We start from the raw sequence: 21,224 nt of genomic DNA on the forward strand, positions 1-21,224 counted from the left end.
CGGATGGGGGAGGCGGGGCTGGAATCCCTGGAGAAAGGACAAAACCATGGAAATAACCAGGACGGGATCCACGAGATCCCATCCCGGCCTCCCCTGCGATTCCAGGAGTTTGCCATTCCCGATCATCCAGGGACCCCCGGACGAGCTCGGAGCTCCTTTCCAGGGAAAATCCAGGCGGGATTCGGGCGCTGGAAACGCTCCAAGGATCTGGTGACGGATTTATCCCCCGGGGATGGGGCAGGATTTGGGATGTTCCCGAGCTCCGGAGGAAGCGTTGGCCGCTCCCAGCAGGAAAACCGGACCTTGGGAGTCAGAATTCCAAAGAGAAGGATCTGGGAGCGCCGCGGGGGGCTCGGCCCTGGGACCCCTCAGCCGGGAATTCCCTCAGGAATTCGCTTTTCCTTGGATTTGAGAAGGAAAAAAGGAAAAAGCCAGAGCTGGTTGTTCCCATGGAAGAGTTTTTGCTTCTCCTCCTTTTCCTTCTCCTTTTTTCTTTTCCTTTCTTCTTTTCTTCCTTTCCTTCTCTTTTTCCTTCTCCTTTTCTTCTTTTCATTTTCCTTTTCCTTCTTTTTCTTCTCCTTTTCTCCATTTAATTCTCCTTTTCCTTCTTCTTTTCCCCTTTTCCTTCTCCTTTTCTCCTCCTCCTCCATCCCCTGCAGCGTTGGAACAACTCCCACCCATCCAAGCCGGACCTGGAGCCTCCAAAAACCCCTCAATTCCCACAGTTTCACCCCCAAACCCCCTGGAATCCCGAATAAAAGCGCCGGGAGCCGAGGCTGGTACAGTGAATAAGCCGTTTTTTATTTTCTGTCCTGTGCTCACAACAATCTCTCTTCTCTCCCTGACAGGTCACAGATCATTCCAAAAAAAAAAACAAACCAAAACAAAAAAAAGTTTCTAGGAGGAAACAAACAAAAAGAAAATAATTTAAAACACACGCACAGGGCTCTCTCTCCATTCCAACCTCCCCAAATCCCAACTTGTGCTTCATTCCCGGGAAGCTGGAGGGGGGGGGGGGTCCCATCCAGCCAATCCCAGCTCCAAACATTCCCGAAAAACAGAAACCAAAGCAAACCTGGAAACCATTCCCACAAACCCACACGCGTCTTGCCAAGAGGGCTTTTCCCTGCTGCTGCTCCAGGTGGAACGACCACCCTGGAATCCTCCTGGGATCCCTGGAATCCTCTTTGGATCCCCGGAATCCTCTTTGGATCCCTGGAATCCTCTTTGGATCCCTGGAATCCTCTTTGGATCCCCGGAATCCTCTTTGGATCCCTGGAATCCTCCTGGGATCCCTGGAATCCTCTTTGGATCCCTGGAATCCTCTTTGGATCTCCAGGATCCTTCTTCAGATCCCTGGAATCCTCCTCAGATCCCTGGAATCCTCTTTGGATCCCTGGAATCCTCCTGAGATCCCTGGAATCCTCCTCGGATCCCTGGAATCCTCTTTGGATCTCCAGAATCCTCCTCAGATCCCCGGAATCCTCCTCGGATCCCTGGAATCCTCCTCGGATCCCTGGAATCTTCTTCAGATCCCCGGAATCCCCCTCAGATCCCTGAAATCCCCCTCGGATCCCTGGAATCCCCCTCAGATCCCTGAAATCCTCCTCGGATCCCGTGCACAGGACCGGCTCGGAAAAGCCGTTCCTTTATTTTTTATTTCTTTTTTAATCTTTTTTTTTTCCGCTTTTTTTTTTTTTTTGGTATTTTTTTTTTCTTTTTAAATTCTATTTTATTATTTTTCTCTTTTTTTTTTTTTTTTTTTTTTTCCTCTTCCTTTTTTATTTTAAATTTTTTTTTTTTTTTTCCTTTTTTTTTTTTTTTTCCGGTTGCTGGTAAAGTCAGAACGCTCCCAGCTGTGCTATATGGAAATCCAGCTCTAGGATGATCTCCGAGGTGTGGAGACCTGAACAGTGATCAAGGCACTACCCCCACCCCCCTCCTGAAGAATAAAAAAACAAAAACAGGAATTCAGACCAACACCTCAGGGGACAGAAGAGAATCCTATAATGCGATCACACGGTTACACGGAATCTTTATGGCAAAGAGAACATTGAGCAGCTTTCAACCTTTGGGCTTCTCCCTTTTTCTATTTTTTTTTTTTTGGTGTTTTTCTTTTTAAAGGTTTTTTTTTTTTAGATTTTTTTAGGGTTTTTTTAAGTTTTTTAGGGGTTTTGGGGGTTTTTTTTTAGGTTTTTTAGGGGTTTTTTTAGGTTTTTTGGGGTTTTGGGGTTTTTTTTTTTTACTTAACACAAGCACTTCTAGACCCTAAAAGGGGGTGAAGGGCAAAAAAAATATAAAATCGAGGTTGGAACCGCTTTTTTCCCCCCCCCCATGAAAAAACCCGAGCGCGGTTACGGGATGGGGACGCTCGAGGTGACACCGCGAAGTCGCCGCCCTTCCCGACCCCAAATTCCTCCCCGAATTCCCAGGAGAAGCACAGGATGGGCAAGGGATCCTTGAGAATCCCGCTCTTCCCAAAGCTCCGTGGATTTCCCTGCTCGTTGTCCTTTCTTTTTTAATTTTTTTAAATTTTTTTAATTTTCCTTTCCGGGATGGTTTTGTCATTGGTTTTTTTTTTTTCCTCCCCCTCCGAGGTTTGAGTTTCCTCGGGCGGGAAGGGGTTAATGAAAGTCGCTTTTTTTTGTGTCTCTTCACTTTTTTTTGTGTCTTTCCACTTTTTTTTGGTGTCTTTCCACTTTTTTTTTGTGTCTTTCCACTTTTTTTTTGTGTCTTTCCACTTTTTTTTTGTGTCTCTCCACGTGTGCCCTGCTGCGATCTCGGGTGCTCGAGGAAGGAGAAATCCGGAATCTCTCGCCGGCGCCAAAAACGGGGTCGGGATAAAAGGAAAAAAAAAAAAAACCAAACAAAAGTAAAAAATAATAAAAAGGGAAAAAAAAAATAAGAGAAAAACAAAACCAAAAAAGAACCAGAAAAAAAAAAAAAAGGAAAAAAATAAAATAAAAACAACCAACTACCTGAAATCACAGAACTTTGGAAGTTCAGAAAAACGTCTCTCCTATAACTTGAAGTCCCTTCGCTTAAATCTCTTTTTTTTGTTGTTGTTTTCTCGGGAATTTTTTTTTTTTGTGGGGTTTTTTTTGTTTTTTTTCTCTTATTTAAAGCCAGTTCCTAACAGTAGTTTGTTATTTTTTTTTTTTTTGTGTTTTGTTTTTGTTTTATCCACCTCGTGCCAACCTCCCCAGCAGCGATGCCAGCTCGTCCCTGCTCTCCCAGCACCTCGGGGCTGGGCGGTGGCAGCTGGGCTCGGAGGGGGGCGAAGGCTCCGTGTCCCCCCCTTTTTTATTTCGGGACGGCCGCTCCCGCAGAGTCCCCGGCGACGGCGGCGGCGGCGCCGCTTCGAGAAGACAGAATCGGATAAGAAGGCATCAAAGTTCCCTCCGCAAGCGCTTCCAGGCTCGGCCCTCATCCCAGCTCTCCCTTCCGCCGCCGCCTTCACTTCCTCCTGTCCTTCTGCTTGCGCTCCTGGCGCCGCGGCTGCGGCTCGGCGGGCGCGGGCGCGCGGGGGATCAGCAGCACGCTGCCGTCGCTGCCGTACTGCAGCGCGTAGCGGCTCGGCGAGTAGGGCCGGCCCTGCTCGTCCCGCAGCCGCCCGAACACCTCCTGGTACAGGCTCTGCACCTTCTGCTTCATCTGCCGGATGGACTTGAGGAATTCCACCTTCTCCCTGAGCAGTTTGGATTTGTCGCGTTGCAGCTCCTCCACGTCGCGCTCCAGGTTGAGGATGGTGTCCAGCTTCCTCTTGCGGCAGTTCTGCGCTGCCATCTTGTTCTTGCCGCGCCGGCGGATGTCGCGGATGAGGCTGAGCTGCGCCTCGCTCAGCTGGTACTTGGACAGGAGCTCGTTGAACTCCTCCACGGGCAGGTTGATGATCTTGTCGTTGGTGAAGGGGATCTTCATGGCCCTGGCGCGGTGCTCGTCGCGGCTCAGCTGCTTGTCCAGCAGCTCCGAGGGTTTCTCCTTGCCGCTCTTCTTGCCGGCGCCGGGCGCTTTGGGCTCCTCGGGGTCCAGGGCGGCCGGGGCCATGTTGTAGGTGTGGTTGTGGCCGACGTGCTCCAGGTAAGGCAGGTAATGGAGCTGCGCCGGGTCCTGGTAGCTCATGCGGCAGAACTTGCTGTACTCTGGCTGGTAGCCAACCGCCCCTTCCGCTTCCTCAAAGTCCACGTTCTCCGAGTCCGAGCTGTAGCCCACGGCGCCTTCCTCGGAAAACGAGGAGGAGGAAGAGGACGAAGAGGACGAGGACGACGAGGACGAGGCTTCGGAGCTGCTCAGGGACGCGGGGCTGTGGCCGGAATCCAGGGAAAGACCTGAGTCGGAATCGAACTCCTCTTCCAGCTGCGAGGCCTGCACGGGGTTGAAGCCCTCCTCGATGGCCAAGTCCATCAGGCTGATCTCATCCAGCATGGCCTCGTCCAGGAGCCCTCCCAGGGGGTCGGGCAGCTCGGGCCCGGCCGTCTCGTTGCCCGTGCCGTTCATCTGGGGCGGGAAGAAGATCCCGCTCAGGTTGGTGGAGCCGAAGGTGCTGTTGAGGCCGGTGGAGTTGTCGGGCGCCAGCTGCAGCAGGGCCGAGCCGCCCGCCATGGAGGGGCTCTCCATGTCCGAGCTGAAGAGGGAGAAGTCCTGGGAGCAGCCCCCCAGCGAGGCCTGATGCAGGCTGACGTTCTGGTTGATGGGCGTGCCGGGGGCCAGGCTGTAGTTGGACGCCAGCAGGTCGCCGCCGGTGCCGCCGTACAGGCTCCCGGCGCCGGTGCCGTTCACCTCCATGGCCTGCAAGAGACGCGGGCACGGCTCGCCGGGAGAGCGCCGGGAGCCGCCCGGCGGCACCGAGCCCTTCCCGCCCCTCCCGGAGCTCACCTGCATCTCCATGATGGACATCAGGTCCTGCCACTGCTGCTCCAGGTCGAAGGGGGACTCGGTCTCGGCCAGGAGAGGGGACAGCAGGCTGGGGGGGCCGCCCGGAGCCCGGCTCTGCCCCGGCACGGCCTCGCTCAGGGCGGAGACATCCGCAGCTGGGAACTGAGCACGCCAGGGAATCAGGGCTGGCAGCTCGGGAACGCGCTGGGATTCACTGGGGAGGCTCAGGGATGTTCTGGGATGTTCTGGGATGCTCAGGGATGGACGCTCAGGGATTCTCAGGGATGCTCAGGAACATTCAGGGATGCTCAGGAATGCTCAGGAACATTCAGGGATGCTCAGGGACACTTAGGGATTCACTGGGGAGGCTCAGGGATGTTCTGGGATGCTCAGGGATTCTCAAGGATTCTCAGGGATGCTCAGGAACATTCAGGGATGCTCATGGACACTTGGGGACACTCAGGGATGGACACTCAGAGATGCACAGGGATGCTCAGGGATGCTGAGGGATGCTGAGGGATGCTCAGGGATGGACACTCAGAGATGCACAGGGACGTTCAGGGATGTTCACGGATGCTCAGGAACGCTCGAGGATTCTCAGGGATGCAGCCACCCCCCAGCCCAGCGCCCTTCCCACCCGCTTTGCCGAGAACTAACGAGGAGCGGAGCCGGGAGGATTTAATTAATCGCAGCCGCCCCTCCCCGGGCGGTTTCGCAGGATGCCTGGAGCCTCCCGGAGCAGCCAAACCCGATTTGCTGCCGCGGGAGAAGCGCGGGAGGCACCGAAACGCCGGCGAGAGAGGCAGGGGGAGCCTCGGGATGCACCCCTGGGGCTCACCTCGGAATTGTCCCCGAAAGGGAAGGTGGCCTCCAGCAGCCTAAGGCACTCCTCCAGGGACAGCGCTGTCTGATCCTCCGCACCGGGCACCTGCGGGGACAGGAAAGGCACGGGATGGGAACGGGAGCCGCGGGCTTTGGGAGGTGCTGCTGAGGAATCAGCTCCCTTCCAGCAGGGCTCGAGCACAGCGCATCCAAAAAAGAGCCAGAGCCCCACCCAGTGCTCCTTCGCTGGCTCCATCCTCCCGCTCCGGGCGACGGGAAAGCGCCAACGCCGCCGCTCCCGGCCAGCCTCCTGTCCCCTCCTGTCCCCTCCTGTCCCCTCCGGCCACGCAGGCCAGGGGGACTCTGCGGCTGCCACGGGGACACGGCTGGCCCTGCCCAAATCCTGCTGCCCACCTGGGCAAACCCTGCTGCTGCTGCTGCTGCTGCTGCTGCTGCTGCTGCTGGAACAGCCCCCGCACAGGCACCGGCACAGCCGGAGGGCCCCGGGAGCGCAGCCCCCAGCCCGGCCGGCCCAGGGGTGTTACCTGCGCAGGGAAACTCTCCCCGGTCTCTCCATCAACTAGCGGGATTCTATCCAAGACCTCATTCCCTGCACTCCTCCAGCTGTCCCCGCGCTCCCTCCCATCGCTCAGCTCTTTGTCCACTTCGCTCTCTTTCTGACGGTGGCTGTAGTCAAAAATCTCTCGCCCAGCGCCGAGATCAATATCCTGTCTCCACAGGATGTCAATCAAATCGATGTCCTGTAAGACAGACCACATTTCCTTCAGCCGCCCGGCCTGCCGGGGGTGGGGGGGTCCCCACCCAGCGGCCCCTCCCCAGGGACCCCCCGCCCGGCCCGCAGCCCACCCGCCGGGCCCCCCTCCGCCTCCGCCGCTGCCGGGGCTCCGGAGCCCCGCGGGCCGGCCGGGAGCGGCTCTGCGGGCTCCGCATGGCCGGCGCTGCCCTGCCCGCCGCCCATGGCCGCCCGCCCGCGGCCGGGGGAGGCGGCGGGGGCCGCCCGGGCCCGCGGCGCGGCGGTGGCTGCGCCGTGCCCGCCTTGCATCAGCCCGTGGTGCCATCCCGGCCATTTGCATAAGGGGTGGGGTGGCAGGAAAATCCCCGCATTCCCACCCACCTGATGCAACTTGAGCCGCCGCCGCTCCGCCGGGCCCCTGCCCGCTCCCCGCCGCCACCGGGCTGCCCGCAGCACCCCCTGCCCGGGCGCCTCCCGCAGCCCCCCCCGCTCCTCGGGGCGGCCCCGGTACCTTTCTCATGTCCCCAGCTGCCGCCCGGGCCGCGGCGCACGCCGATCATGGTCCCCGGGGGAGGAAGAGGAGGGGGAGGAGGAGGCGGCGGCGGGGCGGGCTGGCCGGGGCGCGGCGCCGCGCACGCATCGCCGGCCGGGGCGGCGGCGGCAGCGGCGGGGGGAGCCGCGCCCCGCTCCGCCCCACCGGCCACAGGTGCCCGCGCGGCCCCGCTGCGGCGGCAGCAGCCGCCCCCGCCCCCGGTGCGGCGGGTGCTGCTGTGGCTGCGGCGGCGGCCCCCGGGCGGGCGGCGGGGCCGGGAGGGACCGGGAGGGGCTCGGGAGGGACCGGGAGGGGCTCGGCGGGGCCGGCCCCCCCCCCCCAAGCCCTCCCCCCGCCGTTCCCGGCTGCGGCGGCCGCCAAGCCCCGCCCCCTCCGCCAGGCCCCGCCCCCTCCCCGCCGGGATGCGGCGCTCCCGGGCCACGCCCCCTCCGCCGACGGGCCCGCCCCGCCCCGGGCGGTGGCCGCGACCAATCAGCGCCAATGGGGGCCGCCGCCCTGGCCCATCAGCGGCGGGGGGGGGCGCCCGCTCAGCCAATCAGCGCCCGCGCGGCGCCCCCCGGCCCGCCCCCCCCCCCGGGCGCAGGGGGCCCCCCCCCCCCCCCCCCCCCGGCCCCGCCCGACCCGCACGGGGAAGGGGGGGGGGGGGGGAGGGGAACACCGGGACCCCCGGCCCGGCAGCGGACATAACCCGGGGTCACCTTGGCAGCGACCCCCGGGACACCCCGGCCCGGAGCGCGCGACCCCCCCGGGGGAGCCCCCCCCCCCCCCCCTCCCCTGCTCGCCCCGGCCCCCGTAACCGCGGCCAAGTGTAAGGAGATCCCCCCGGGCGGGAGCGGGGGGGGGACGGCGCTGAGCCCCCGCAGCTCATCACATGCCCCACGTATTTTTATCCTCGTGTTGTGGAAACGGCCCCGGGCACGGAGCCTCCGCCGCCCTCCCCACCCCCAATGCTGCAGAGGGAAGCGCTGGGATTTAATCCCAGCTTTGTCTTTAAAATGGGCATTTTTTTATCCGTGGGATAAAAAAAAAAAACAACAGAAATCAAGCGGATTTCATAATTCCCCTGAACTCCCACCCCCACCCCACCCAACCCCCTCCCCGCCCCGCCCCGATCTCCGGGTGCTGCAACGCCCCAAAAAAAAAAAATAAAATAAAATAAAATAAAAAATTAAAATAATTAATAAAAAAAAATTCCCGCACAGCATTCCCGGAGCGAGTTCCAGCTTCCCAAAATTATTTATATCGCCCGTATTCCCCCGGCAAGGTCGCGCCTGGGCAGAGCACAACCCACCGGGAGTCGCAATGTGCCAGGAAAAGTCATGGAAAAATTTCCAAGCCGGGCCCTGGAGCCATCTGCAGCTCCATCCCCGCCCGGCCCGGGAGCTCACAGCCCTGCGGGACTCCTGGGATGTTATTCCCGCTGGGAAGATTTGCGGCTGTTCTGCGTTTTCCAAGGAATCAGGGTGAAAAAAAAAAAAAAAATTAAAAATCAAAAATCCCACCGTAAAAAGAAAAAAAAAAATAAAAGAACGAAAAATAAATCCCTAAAATGAAATGTGGGAGCAGCGAGTTGGGGGAGGAGGGAGCCGGGATGGGGTGAGGGAGTGACGTGGGAGCCAGACGGGATTTCCTGGAGCGCCAGCGGCTTCTGCTCCTCCTGCCCGGGGAAAATCATGGAAAACAGAGCCCCCCGAGAGCCAGCAGGGATGTGGGAAAAGCCGGGAGCGGCCGCAGATCTCTGCCCTCGCTCATTCCCAGCCCCGCTTTCCGCTGGAAAACGGCGGCTCCTGGGTTCGCTCTTCCCGAATCCCCCCAAAATCTCACCCCGGTTTCCCTGCACCGGGAAAGCTCCCCAGAGCCGGGAATCCCAAATCCGGGAAGGGCAGCAGAACCTTCCAGGAGTGACCTTGCACAAGGCGAGGATCCTTCCGATCCCTCGCCATTCCCGAGCTGGGAATCGCCTCCCTGGGAATCACCAGGGACCAGCACAAGGCTCGGCCTCTGGCACCTCCAAGGTCGCTGCTGCCATCCCCGAGCGGGATTTTCCCCCTGGAGAGCCCTGGAAACCCGCAGGGAAAAGCGGGATGACATTCCCAGTCTCCTCCAGCGCTTCCAGCTCTGGCTCTGCGGCGCTCCCCACACCCATTCCCACACCCCGATCCCGATCCCGATCCCTGCTGGCCGTGCCCGGAGCCAGGCAGGGCTTGGGCATGGCCTGGGCACGGGGATCAGCACTGACAGCCCCACTCCATAACCCTGCAAGGACCTGAGTACATGGAATCACCACTGACACCCCCATTCCATAACCCTGCAAGGACCTGGGCACGGGGATCAGCACTGACAGCCCCATTCCATAACCCTGCAAGGACCTGGGCACGGGGATCACCACTGACACCCCCATTCCATAACCCTGCAAGGACCTGGGCACGGGGATCAGCACTGACACCCCCATTCCATAACCCTGCAAGGACCTGGGCACGGGGATCAGCACTGACACCCCCATTCCATAACCCTGCAAGGACCTGAGTACATGGAATCACCACTGACAGCCCCATTCCATAACCCTGCAAGGACCTGAGTACATGGAATCACCACTGACAGCCCCATTCCATAACCCTGCAAGGACCTGGGCACAGGGATCAGCACTGACAGCCCCATTCCATAACCCTGCAAGGACCTGGGCACGGGGATCACCACTGACAGCCCCATTCCATAACCCTGCAAGGACCTGGGCACGGGGATCACCACTGACACCCCCATTCCATAACCCTGCAAGGACCTGGGCACAGGGATCAGCACTGACACCCCCACTCCATAACCCTGCAAGGACCTGGGCACGGGGATCACCACTGACAGCCCCATTCCATAACCCTGCAAGGACCTGGGCACGGGGATCAGCACTGACACCCCCAATTCCTTGACCCTGGAAGGACCCAAGGCTGGGAATCACCACTGACACCCCTGTTCTACAACCCTGGGAGGACCTGAGGCCGTGGAATCACCACTGACACCCCCAATTCCTTGACCCTGGAAGGACCCAAGGCTTGGAACCAGCACTGACCACTCCAATTCCTCGACCCTGCAAGGACCCAAGGCCCAGGGAAGCCGGGATGTGCAGTGACAAAAAGCTGCCAGGGCCTGGAATCGCATCCCAGCCTTCCCAAAGCTCGTGGCTCAAGCAGGAAAAGCAAAAAAAAGCAAATCCCCTCCCAACCCAGCTCTGGCCAGACAGCTGGGGAGGAAAACCGAGGGAGGAACTGGATTTTGGGGAGAAAAACCGAGGGAGGAACCAAATTTTGGGGAGGAAAACCGAGGGAGGAACCAAATTTTGGGGAGGAAAACCGAGGGAGGAACCAGATTTTGGAGAGGAGAACAGTGAAGAGCCAAATTCTGGGGAATAAAACTGAGCAAGGAACAGGCTCCTGAGCAGGAAAAGTGAGTGAAGAACTGATTTTGGGGAGGAAAACAGCAAGGAACAGACTCCTGGGCAGGAAAAGTGAGTGAGGAAGTGAATTTTGGGGAGGAAAACAACAAGGAACAGGCTCCTGGGCAGGAAAAGTGAGTGAGGAAGTGAATTTTGGGGAGGAAAACAACAAGGAACAGGCTCCTGGGCAGGAAAAGTGAGTGAGGAAGTGAATTTTGGGGAGGAAAACAACAAGGAACAGGCTCCTGGGCAGGAAAAGTGAGTGAGGAAGTGAATTTTGGGGAGGAAAACAACAAGGAACAGGCTCCTGGGCAGGAAAAGTGAGTGAGGAAGTGAATTTTGGGGAGGAAAACTGAGCAAGGAATGAGCTTCTGGCCAGGCTCCAGCCCAGCAACCCAACCACCTGCTCCACACCTGGGCCAGGGCTCTTTCCCAACACTCCTGTTTATTTCCTGGCTGGAATGATCGCTTTCCCAATCCTCAGAGTCACGAGGGGCCCCCCCAGCTCCTTCCCCCTCCTTTCACTGCTCCTTTGGAGCAGACAAAAAGGGAAATCACCCCGGAATTACCCCCGGAGCGCTGAGATTCAGGATTGCGACATTCCAAACGCAAAGTTCTGCTCGCCGGGAAGCCAAAAAACCTCTTGAAACAAAATAAAAAAATAATAAAAAATTTATAGAAAAATTAAAAATAATCCGTTTCCTACCTCTTTGGTGAGATCTCCATTGACAGGCGCCGCCACAGCTCCTAAATCCTCCAGCTCTTCCCCAAAACCCTGCTCAGCTCCGCTCTCCCTCACTCCTCCATCACCTGCTCCGGCATCCTGCAGCCCGCTCCCGGCTCCGGGCTGCCCTCCGGACACGGATCCTTCGGGATCTCTGTGCACCAACCAGGCACTGACCTCGGTGCTGGGCACCTGCAGCCTGTCCAGAGCCCTCACCTGGCTGAGCAGGCGGCGGGCGCTGAAATAAGAGTCCAGCTGGACGCTTTTGGGGTGGATGCCATATCCGTCCAAGGTGTTGCGCAGGTTGTGGAACTGGGTCTGGGTGTAGGCAGAGCTCTGGCCCAGGATGATCTCCCGCAGGGGAGGGAGTTGGGAATTCAGGTAGGTGTCCACGTCCAGGCGCACGCCGAGGAGGCTGAGCAGGATGGTGAACTGGATCAGGCCTTCCGTGAAGTATTTCTTCAGAGAGAGCATTTCTGGTGGGGAGAGGGGGAGAAAGGAGGAAAATTAGGGGGGGAGGTTGGGGGGAAAAATGGGGGAAATAAGGGTGGAGGTTGGGGGAAAAATGGGGGAAATAAGGGTGGAGGTTGGGGGAAAAATGGGGGAAATAAGGGTGGAGGTTGGGGGGAAAATGGGGGAAATAAGGGTGGAGGTTGGGGGAAAAATGGGGGAAATAAGGGTGGAGGTTGGGGGAAAATAAGGGTTGAGATTGGGGGAAAAATGGGGGAAATAAGGGTGGAGGTTGGGGGAAAATAAGGGTTGAGATTGGGGGAAAAAAAGAGGGAATATAAAGGTTGAGGTTTGGGGAAAATGGGGGAAATAAGGGTGGAGGTTGGGGGAAAATAAGAGGAAAATAAGGGTTGAGGTTGGGGGAAAAATGGGGGAAATAGGGGTTGAGGTTGGGGGGAAAAAAAGAGGAAAATAAAGGTTGAAGTTGGGGTAAAAAAGAGGGAAATAAGGGTTGAGGTTGGGGGAAAAATGGGGGAAATAAGGGTGGAGGTTGGGGGAAAATCAGGGTTGAGGTTGGGAAAAAAAAAGACGGAAAATAAAGGTTGAGGTTGGGGGAAAAAAGGAGGAATATAAAGGTTGAGGTTGGGGAAAATTGGGGGAAATAAGGGTTGAGTTTGGGGGATAAAAAAGGGGGGAAAACAGGTTGAGTTTGGGAATGGAAGAAGAATAAGGGTTGAGGTTGGGGGGGAAAAAAAAAGGGAAAATAAGGGTTGGAGATGGGAAATAAAAGGGGGAAATAAAGGTTGAGGTTGGGAATGGAGAGAAAATAAGGAGGAAAAATAAGGATTGCGGTTGGGAATGGAAGAGAATTAAAAAAGAAGAAAAATAAGTGTTGAGGATGGGAAGAAAAAAAGGAGAAAAAATAAGGATTGAGATTAGGAATGGAGGAAAGTAAGGATTGAAGTTGGGGAAAAAAAGAGGAGGAAAAATCAGGATTGAGGTTGGGAATGGACAACAAGGAGCTGGCGGTGGTGGAGGAGGGTGAAGCCTCCACACAACAGGTTGGATGGGTTTGGTTTTGCTCTGCCCCGCTTTCAAACAGAACCAAAAACCAGGAGAAAACTTTAAAAGAATGCTCAAAAGGTTTTCAGCTCAACAAGGCTCGATTTCCCCCTGAAAAATCAGGAAATTGGTGCGTGGAGAACGGGAGAAAATCAAAGTTTAAAGCTGGGAGCTCTCCCAGCAGCTCCACCCTCGCCTTCCCTTTTGTTTTTATCCCGCAGACCACGCGGAGACGCGGAATTCCAATATTCCATGTGACTTACTGTCCGAAAAATCCACATGCAGCGACTTCCTCTGTCCCCCCGCAGCTGCCCACGCTCCGGGACGGGCTCTGCTCCTTCCAACACCTCCTCCTTCCCTTCTCCGGCTCCTCTTCCTTTCCCTCTTCTGCTCCCGACGCTTTTTGAAGGAGCCTTTTATGAGTCAAAGGTCCCGAGCATGGGAAGGTCCAAAGACTCCTCCGCTCCCGGCTGCGATTTCATCAGCAGCTGAAATGTAACCAGAGAGCAAACACGGTGACACCGGGGCACCACCCAGCGCCTTCTCCCGGAAAAAAAACACAGGGAATTTCTCTGGAATTGCCCATTTTCCTGCGCCCGGTTACCTTCGAGAACACTTTCCACGCTGCCCCTGCCCGAGCTATTCTTAGGCTGGTGCGTCAACTTCCCGCTGGCTGAAGGAATCCGGCTCTGTTTTCCCTGCTCGGCGCAGTTTCCAGCCGGGCCAGGGGTTTTCCATAAAATACCGGGAATGCTCCCGGGCCCGCCCCGCTCCCACCTCCCCCAGCGCCGCCGGGGCGGCTCCCGCTGTGCGGGGAGAAGCTGCCGAGCCCCGAGCTGGAGCTTGCGGCTCCCCGAGGAGGTTTGGGGGGGGTCCCCAAAGGAGGTTTGGGGGGTCCCCGATCTTTTTTTTTGGTGGGGGGGGGGGGGGGTCCCCCAATGGGGGCCACGGGCGCTCCCCGTTCCCCTTTCCCGGGGCCCTTTAAGTCCCCACGTGACCTCACCCCCCCCTCCCACCAAGCCCGCGCGGCCACGTGACCCCGCCCCACCCGCGCGCGCGCTCCCGCGGCCTCGCCGCGTCCCCCTCAGCGCCGCCCGCCCCGCCCCGCGCACGCCGCCGCCGCCGCCACCACCTCCGCGCCCTCCGCGCGTCAACCCCCGCACCCTCCGCCACGGATCCGCCCCTGCCGGTACCCGCCGGGCTCCGCCGTCGCTCCGGCCCTGCCGCCGCCGCCGCCGCCGCCGCTCCCGCTCCCCGCCCCGGCCCAACCGCCCCCCCCCCCGCCCCCCTCGCGCGGCGCCGCCGCCAATCACCGCCCGCCGAGGGGAGGGGGGAGCGAGGCGCGGACCAATGGGAAGCGGGCGGCGGAGAGCTGATCCCGCCACCCCGGCGCCGCGTTGATCGGCAGGCGAAGTGGCCAATGGGCATACGAGAAAGCGCGGGCGGCCCTCGCGCTCGGCGCGGCTGAGCCAATGGGAAATGAGAAGCGGAGGAGCGCGGCTCTCCCAGCTGTGCTGTTGATTGACAGCACGTCGGCCCAATGGCTCGCAAAGCCTTCCCTGAGTGACGGCGCCGCGAACCAATGAAACGACGCGTAGATCCGCGCGCTTGAGTGGCAGCGGCGCGCACCAATCGCTGCAGGGCGGCGGCACCGCCCCTTCGCTCCGCAGCGGTTGCCACGGCAACGGGCGCTCCGGGCCCTCAGTGGGGTGAGGCCGCCATGGCTGGGCCGCCATCGCCCCGCTGACCCCGCAGCCCCGGGCGGGCTCTGAGGAGGCCGGGAAGCGCTTCCGAGGTGCCTCCTCAGCCCTGTTTCCCTCTAGAGCAGCCCGTGGCCCACCCAGGGCCGCCACAGGCCTTGGGGATGGCGATGCTGGGGAACGTCCCCAGTCGCCGCGAGGCCTCTGGGGACACCCGTGAGGGAGATTTGGGGGTGCTGCCCACCCTGAGGGGAAGATCCTGCTCCAGGCCAGGATCTCCCGCTGGATCCGTAGGGAAAGAGGTGGAAAAGCGCTGCTGGCATCAGGCCCCGTCCTTCCCTTTCCCTTCCAGGGTCATCGACCCCTGATCCAGCCTGAAACCCGGTAACCTGATTAAACAGCGGCTGAGCAGGGTTCAGCCATGGTGCAGGTCATTCACCCCTGCCCGCGTGGATCCACACGGGATTCCTGCCCTTCACCCATTCCCGCATGGATCCACATGGGATTCCTGCCTGTTCTCCCATTCCCACATGGATCCACACGGGATTCCTGCCTGTTCCCCCTTCCCACATGGATCCACACGGGATTCCTGCCTGTTCCTCCTTCCCACATGGATCCACACGGGATTCCTGCCTGTTCTCCCATTCCCACATGGATCCACACGGGATTCCTGCCTGTTCCTCCTTCCCACATGGATCCACACGGGATTCATGCCCTTCACCCATTCCCGCATGGATCCACACGGGATTCCTGCCTGTTCCTCCTTCCCACACGGATCCACACGGGATTCCTGCCTGTTCTCCCATTCCCGCATGGATCCACACGGGATTCCTGCCTGTTCTCCCATTCCCACATGGATCCACACGGGATTCCTGCCTGTTCCTCCTTCCCACATGGATCCACACGGGATTCCTGCCTGTTCTCCCATTCCCACACGGATCCACACGGGATTCCTGCCTGTTCTCCCATTCCCACATGGATCCACACGGGATTCCTGCCCTTCACCCATTCCCACATGGATCCACATGGGATTCCTGCCTGTTCTCCCATTCCCACACGGATCCACACGGGATTCCTGCCCTTCACCCATTCCCGCATGGATCCATGCAGGATTCCTGCCTGTTCTCCCCTTCCCACACGGATCCACACGGGATTCCTGCCTGTTCCTCCTTCCCACATGGATCCACACGGGATTCCTGCCTGTTCTCCCATTCCCACATGGATCCACATGGGATTCCTGCCCTTCACCCATTCCCGCATGGATCCACACGGGATTCCTGCCTGTTCTCCCCTTCCCACACGGATCCACACAGGATTCCTGCCCATCCCTGCTCCATGTGGGATTCCTGTCCTTTCACCCCTTCCCACATCAATCCCTGTGGAATTCCTGCCGTTCTCCCCTTCCCACATCAGTCCCTGTGGGATTCCTACCCATTCCCCCTCCCCACATGGATCCATGCAGGATTCCTGCCTGTTCTCCCCTTCCCACATGGATCCACACGGGATTCCTGCCTGTTCTCCCCTTCCCACATGGATCCACACGGGATTCCTGCCCATCCCTGCTCCACGTGGGATTCCTGCCCGTTCTCCCATTCCCACATGGATCCATGCAGGATTCCTGCCCTTCACCCCTTCCCACCCGGATTCCTGTGGGATTCCTGCCCACCCCTGCTCCCTATTCCTGCCCCAATCCGTGCCAGCAGGTGAGAGGCGTGGGCAGCACCACCCAGATCCTGCCATTCCTGCTGCTGCCCTTCCCAGACACCTCTTCCCTGCCCCAGAAACCTGCCGGGACAAACAGACAATGCTTCATCCCAGGGGAAAAACAAACCACGGGAAAACCGGCGTGGGATCGCGCCAGGGTGAGGTCGGGCAGGTTTCCCCAGGGTTTTCCAGGCTCTTTGTGTCTCCCCCTAAAAAACCTGGAGAGAGATCCAGAGAGGCAGGGATGAGTCCAGGGAGACAGGGGAAGGTGTTTGGGAGGCTGGAAGTGCTCCTGGATCCCGGAGATTTTGGGTCATGCCCTCCCCAAGCGCTCCCTGATTGGATTTGGGGGGTATTTTCCACCTTAAAGCCCCCCTTGGGTTGGATTTTATTGGTGTTTTCCACCCTAAACCCTCCTTGGGTTGGATTTAGGGGTTTTCTTCCCACCCTAAATCCCCCTGGGATGGAGATTTGGGGGTTCTTCCACCCTAAACCCATCCTGCGTAGAATTTTGGGGGTATTTTCCACCCTAAACCCATCCTGGGTTGAATTTTTGAGGTCTTGCCCCCCCCAAAACCCTTCTTGAGTTGGATTTAGGTTTTTTTTTCCCCCCCTAAACCCCCCTGGGATGGAGATTTGGGGGTGATTTCCACCCTAAACCCACCCTGGATTGAATTTTGGGGGTGTTTTCCACCCTAAAACCCCCTGAGATGGAGATTCGGGGGTGATTTCCACCCCCTGGGTTGGATTTTGGGAGTGTTTTCCACCCTAAACCCCCCCTAGGTTGGATTTTGGGGGGGTCTCACCCCCTCACGTTGGAGATTTGGGGGTGTTTTCCACCCTAAACGCCTCCTCCAGGGAAAAGGGGGTGTCTGGCAGCCCCCCCAAACCCCTCCCGTGCCTCCCCAGGGCCCTGGGCCGTTTCCAGCTGGGAATCCGAGCCGGGCTGTCCCTCCTGGGATATTTTTAGTGTCCCCCAGGAGCATTTGGGGACAGCTGGCCCTGTCCTCGTGCCCACCTCGTGCCACCGAGGGGGGCACGGAGCCCCTTCCCCATTTTTTTCTCCCCCCAGGAAAACTCTCCAGCCCCCAATAGTAAAATAAACAAGGCAAGATTTGGGTGAATCAGCGGAAAATTCCAGACTGGGAGAGGTCAGGGAATGGGAGCAGGGACTGGGATTGTTTGGGATGAATCCAGGAGCCCCTTCCCCATTTTTTTTGCTCCCCCCAGGAAAACGCTGCAACCCCAAAAATGAAACGAGGGAAGATTTGGGCGAATCACTGGAAAATTCCAGGCTGGGAGAGGTCAGGGAATGAGCTGGGATTCCCTGGAAGAAGGGAATGGAGGGGTTGGGATTATTTGGGATGAATCCCTTTCCAGGTCTGGGATCCGCCCCCACTGCTGATAATATCCGGGGATTAATTAGGCCCTAATGAAGTTTTGTCCTTCCCGCTCGTTCTGGCCACAATTAAAGATTTTCCTGCTCAATCCGGTGTTGGGGTGGACCCGGCTCTTTCCCTCCTTGCTGGGGTTTATTTGGGATATTTATGGGGTTGGTTTTGGATCAGTCCCAGTCTTTATGGAGTGATTATTTCCATGGGACACCCCATTCCCCTCGGACCCCGTGGATGTTCCCGAAAGACCCCCCAACCTTGGGACAATCAAGCCTAAGGACACCCCAACAATGGGGTCAGTCCTTTTTGGGAACCCCGAACCTACAGACCCCACCCCAAACCTACAGACCCCACCCCAAACTGGGACCACGCCCATTTTAGGAACCCCCTCACCCTACAGACCCCACCCCAAACTGGGACCACGCCCATTTTAGGAACCCCCACCCGCCTGGGTTTTGACCCCCACGGGACCCCAAAATCCGCTCCCCCCGCGCCGCTCGTTTCCCGACGCGCCTTGCGACGCCGGGCTTTATTTGCATAGCCCCGCCCCTTAGCGCACCCCAGCCCTTCTAAGGTGTGTGGCCACGCCCCCTGTGGGCTTAGCCCCGCCCCCCTGCCCCTCCTCGTGTAGCGCATTCGCGGTCCTGCAGCGCCACCTGCCGGATGCTTTGGGGCGGCGCGCGGACCCCCTCCTGACCCCCCCCAAATTCCGGACCCCCTCCTAGGACCCCCTCCTGACCCCCCCCCAATTTCGGACCCCCCCCAGGACCCCCTCCTGACCCCCCCAATTTCCGAAACCCCCCAGGACCCCTTCCTGACCCCCCAAAACAGAACACCCCTCTGTGACCCCTTCCTGACCCCCCCAAATTCCGCCCCCCCCCCCGAACCCCCTCCTGACCCCCGCGGGACACCCCAAATCCGGGAACCCACACCCCAAAAGTCACCACCCGTGGTCACCCGCACCCCAAAAGGCGAGCGACACCCCAAACTCTGCCCCTCGGACCCCCCCCCCAAAGAGCCCCCCTCGTGTCCCCTGGCCTGGGGGTGACAAAGGCTCGGTGGGGACCCCCCCCCCCCAAACCGTAGCACCCCAAAAAGAGGCGCGGGGGGCACCAAGCGCCCCCCAAACCCCAGCGCTGTCCCCATCACTGGGGGGGGGTCACCCTGGGGCCCCCCCGCAACCCGGGGAGAACAAAGAGGAGGAGGAGGAGGAGGAGGAGCGCGAAGGCCCCGGCGGTGACAGCTGGTGCCCCGCGGGTGACACGGGGACAAAGGCACCGCTGCCGGGGACAAAGGGCGGGGTGACACCGGCCCCACAACACCCCACAGCCGTGCGGGCACAGAGCAGGGGGGGAGTGCTTTGGGGTGTCCCTTTTGGGGTGTCCCTTTTGGGGTGTCCCATTTCGACGCGCCCGTTTTGGGGTGTCCCTTTTGACTTGCCCATTTCCCCCCCCCCCCGCCCCCGGCATTCGGGACCCCCCCAAAACCCGAGACCCGCCAACATCTGGGACCCCCACATCACTCGGGACCCCTCACAACACCGGGACACCCCAAGAATTTGGGATTCCCTCAAAACACGGGACCCCTCAGCACCGGGGACCCCCCAACACCGGGGACCCCCCAACACCGGGGACCCCCCCAGCACTTGGGACCCCTCACAACACCGGGACCCCCCAAGAATTTGGGATTCCCCCAACACCGGGACACCCCCGTCACTCGGGACCCCCCAGCCGGCTCCGGCAGGGCCGGGGTCCCCGCGTGTCCCCCCACTGGAGCTGTCGCCGGCCTGGGTGACACATCTGTCCCCGGGTGACACACCATCGGTCCCCGGGTGACACCTCAGGGGTCCCCGGGTGACACCTCAGGGGTCCCCGGGTGACACACCATCGGTCCCCGGGTGTCACACCATCGGTCCCCGGGTGTCACATCACGGTCCCCGGGTGTCACATCACGGTCCCCGGGCGCGCTGCGGCAGCTGCGGCCCCGTCCAGCCCGGATTTAACGAGGAAATTCGGAATCCGCGGAGCAGCTGCGGCGTCTGCCCTGGGGAAAGAGCGGGAGGGGGATTTGGGGGGGCTCGGGGGGTCCCTCTGTTGTCCCCACCCCGCTGGGGACCTCGGCAGCGGCTGCTTGGTCCGAAAAAAATTGAGAGGGGGAGGAGGAGCGGGCCGAGAGGGGAGAGGGGTTTGGGGGTTCGGGGATGCGAGGAGGGAGGTGGGGAGAGACCGGGGGGGAGGGATGGGGAGAGGGATGGACGGAGGGATGGACGGAGGGATGGACGGAGGGATGGACGGAGGGATGGACAGAGCGATGCGGGAAAGGTGCAGGGATGGATGGAGGGAGGGACAGAGGGATGAAGGGTGAGAGGAAAGATCCAGGGGCGGAGGGATGGACAGGCGGGCGGAGGGATGGACAGAGGGATGGACAGAGGGATGGACAGAGGGATGGACAGATGGACAGAGGGATGGACAGGGATGGACAGAGGGATGGACAGGGATGGACAGAGGGATGGACAAAGGGATGCGGGAAACAACTCCAGGAGAGCTGCAGGGACACGGGGATGGATGATGGATGGACGGACAGACGGGCAGGGCCGGTCGGCGCGGGGGTGCCCGCGGCTGGGGACACTTGGGGACAGTTGGGGACACCTGGGGACACTTGGGGACAGTTGGGGACAGCGGGAGGGGGCCCAGAGCCGCCCCGCAGCTGGCGGGGCCGCCGCGGCTGCCGGCGCTAATGGAGCGAGCGGCGCTGTCACGGGCGGCAGCGGGGACGCGGGGACGGGGCTGGGACAGATGGAGGGACATTAATTGCTAATTAAATCTCTCCCTGGCAGGTGAGATGGAGCAGCAGCCGGTCCGGGGAGGGGGGGGAGGGGAGGCGGAGCCGCGGAGGGGGGAGGTGACACCGCCGGGGTCCCCATTGCCGGTCCTGTCCCATCCCTTTGTCTGCGGCAGGGCTGGTGACAGTCACCGCACGGCCGGGACACGAGCGGGGCACGGGGACACTGCGGGGCTTTGGGGGGCTGGGACTGCAGGTCCCTTCTGTCCCTTCTGTCCCTTCTGTCCCTTCTGTCCTTCTGTCCCTTCTGTCGCTTCTGTCCTTGTCCCCTCCGTGCACGCTCCCCCCGCGGGTGCCTTCGCTGCGGTGACGATGGGGACGGTGACCCCCAGGAGCCCCCCAGGACCCGCCCAGAGCCCCCCCCGAGCCCCCCCGAGCCCCCCATCCCCACCGGGGACCCTCCGCGGCTCCCGGCTCCGCGCGCGGCCGGCAGCGACAGGCGGCGGGTAATTAATGAGCCCGTTAATGAGCGGGGTAATGAGAGGGGTGAGCCAAAGCGAAAGCCGGCTGTCAGCGAGAGGGAGAGGGGACACGGGTGGGGACAGGGACGGGGACAGGGACAGGGACAGGGGACAGGGACAGGGACGGAAATGGGGCTGAGGGCAAGGACAGGGACAGGGACAGGGGACAGGGGACAGGGACAGGGACAGGGGACAGGGACAGGGGACAGGGACAGGGACAGGGGACAGGGACAGGGGACAGGGACAGGGGACAGGGGACAGGGACGGAAATGGGGCTGAGGGCAAGGACAGGGACAGGGACAGGGGACAGGGGACAGGGACAGGGACAGGGGACAGGGACAGGGGACAGGGACAGGGGACAGGGACAGGGGACAGGGGACAGGGACAGGGACAGGGGACAGGGACAGGGGACAGGGACAGGGACAGGGGACAGGGACAGGGGACAGGGGACAGGGACAGG

The 21,224-nt window shown here is 60.2% G+C and overlaps 1 protein-coding gene across 4 annotated transcripts; it reads right to left on the reverse strand.

Annotated features, from left to right (window-relative positions):
• Positions 1–780: 780 nt before the first annotated feature.
• Positions 781–13,921, reverse strand: NFE2L1 (NFE2 like bZIP transcription factor 1). Of its 4 annotated transcripts, XM_088067956.1 has the most exons (8): positions 13,858–13,874; positions 13,269–13,337; positions 12,928–13,152; positions 11,135–11,628; positions 6,243–6,458; positions 5,714–5,803; positions 4,876–5,037; positions 781–4,788 (listed from the first exon to the last, which is right to left on the reverse strand). In XM_088067956.1, the coding sequence occupies exons 4-8, from the start codon at positions 11,624–11,626 to the stop codon at positions 3,457–3,459; spliced, it is 2,292 nt and encodes a 763-aa protein (XP_087924082.1). In that variant the 5' UTR covers positions 11,627–11,628; positions 12,928–13,152; positions 13,269–13,337; positions 13,858–13,874; the 3' UTR covers positions 781–3,456. The 4 variants fall into 4 exon arrangements, with proteins under 4 accessions (XP_087924082.1, XP_014117538.2, XP_005533576.2 ...); XM_014262063.2 differs by lacking the exon at positions 13,269–13,337 and having other exon boundaries at positions 13,858–13,921; XM_005533519.3 differs by lacking the exon at positions 13,858–13,874 and having other exon boundaries at positions 13,269–13,506.
• Between the last annotated feature and the right edge of the window lie 7,303 nt (positions 13,922–21,224).

This window comes from Pseudopodoces humilis, chromosome 29 (assembly GCF_049639895.1).
Source record: "Pseudopodoces humilis isolate 2021_Gansu_Grassland_sample_001 chromosome 29, ASM4963989v1, whole genome shotgun sequence".
In the NCBI taxonomy this organism is placed as follows: domain Eukaryota; kingdom Metazoa; phylum Chordata; class Aves; order Passeriformes; family Paridae; genus Pseudopodoces; species Pseudopodoces humilis.

What these genes read in the sequence shown, in the direction of transcription:
- NFE2L1 (XM_014262063.2), bottom strand. Translation starts at nt 11,626, where the DNA reads ATGCTCTCTCTGAAGAAATACTTCACGGAAGGCCTGATCCAGTTCACC. An exon ending in GGGAGAGTTTCCCTGCGCAG is followed by an intron (nt 5,804 to 6,242) that starts GTAACACCCCTG and finishes CTGTCCCCGCAG; the next exon opens with GTGCCCGGTGCGGAGGATCA. An exon ending in CTTTCGGGGACAATTCCGAG is followed by an intron (nt 5,038 to 5,713) that starts GTGAGCCCCAGG and finishes TGGCGTGCTCAG; the next exon opens with TTCCCAGCTGCGGATGTCTC.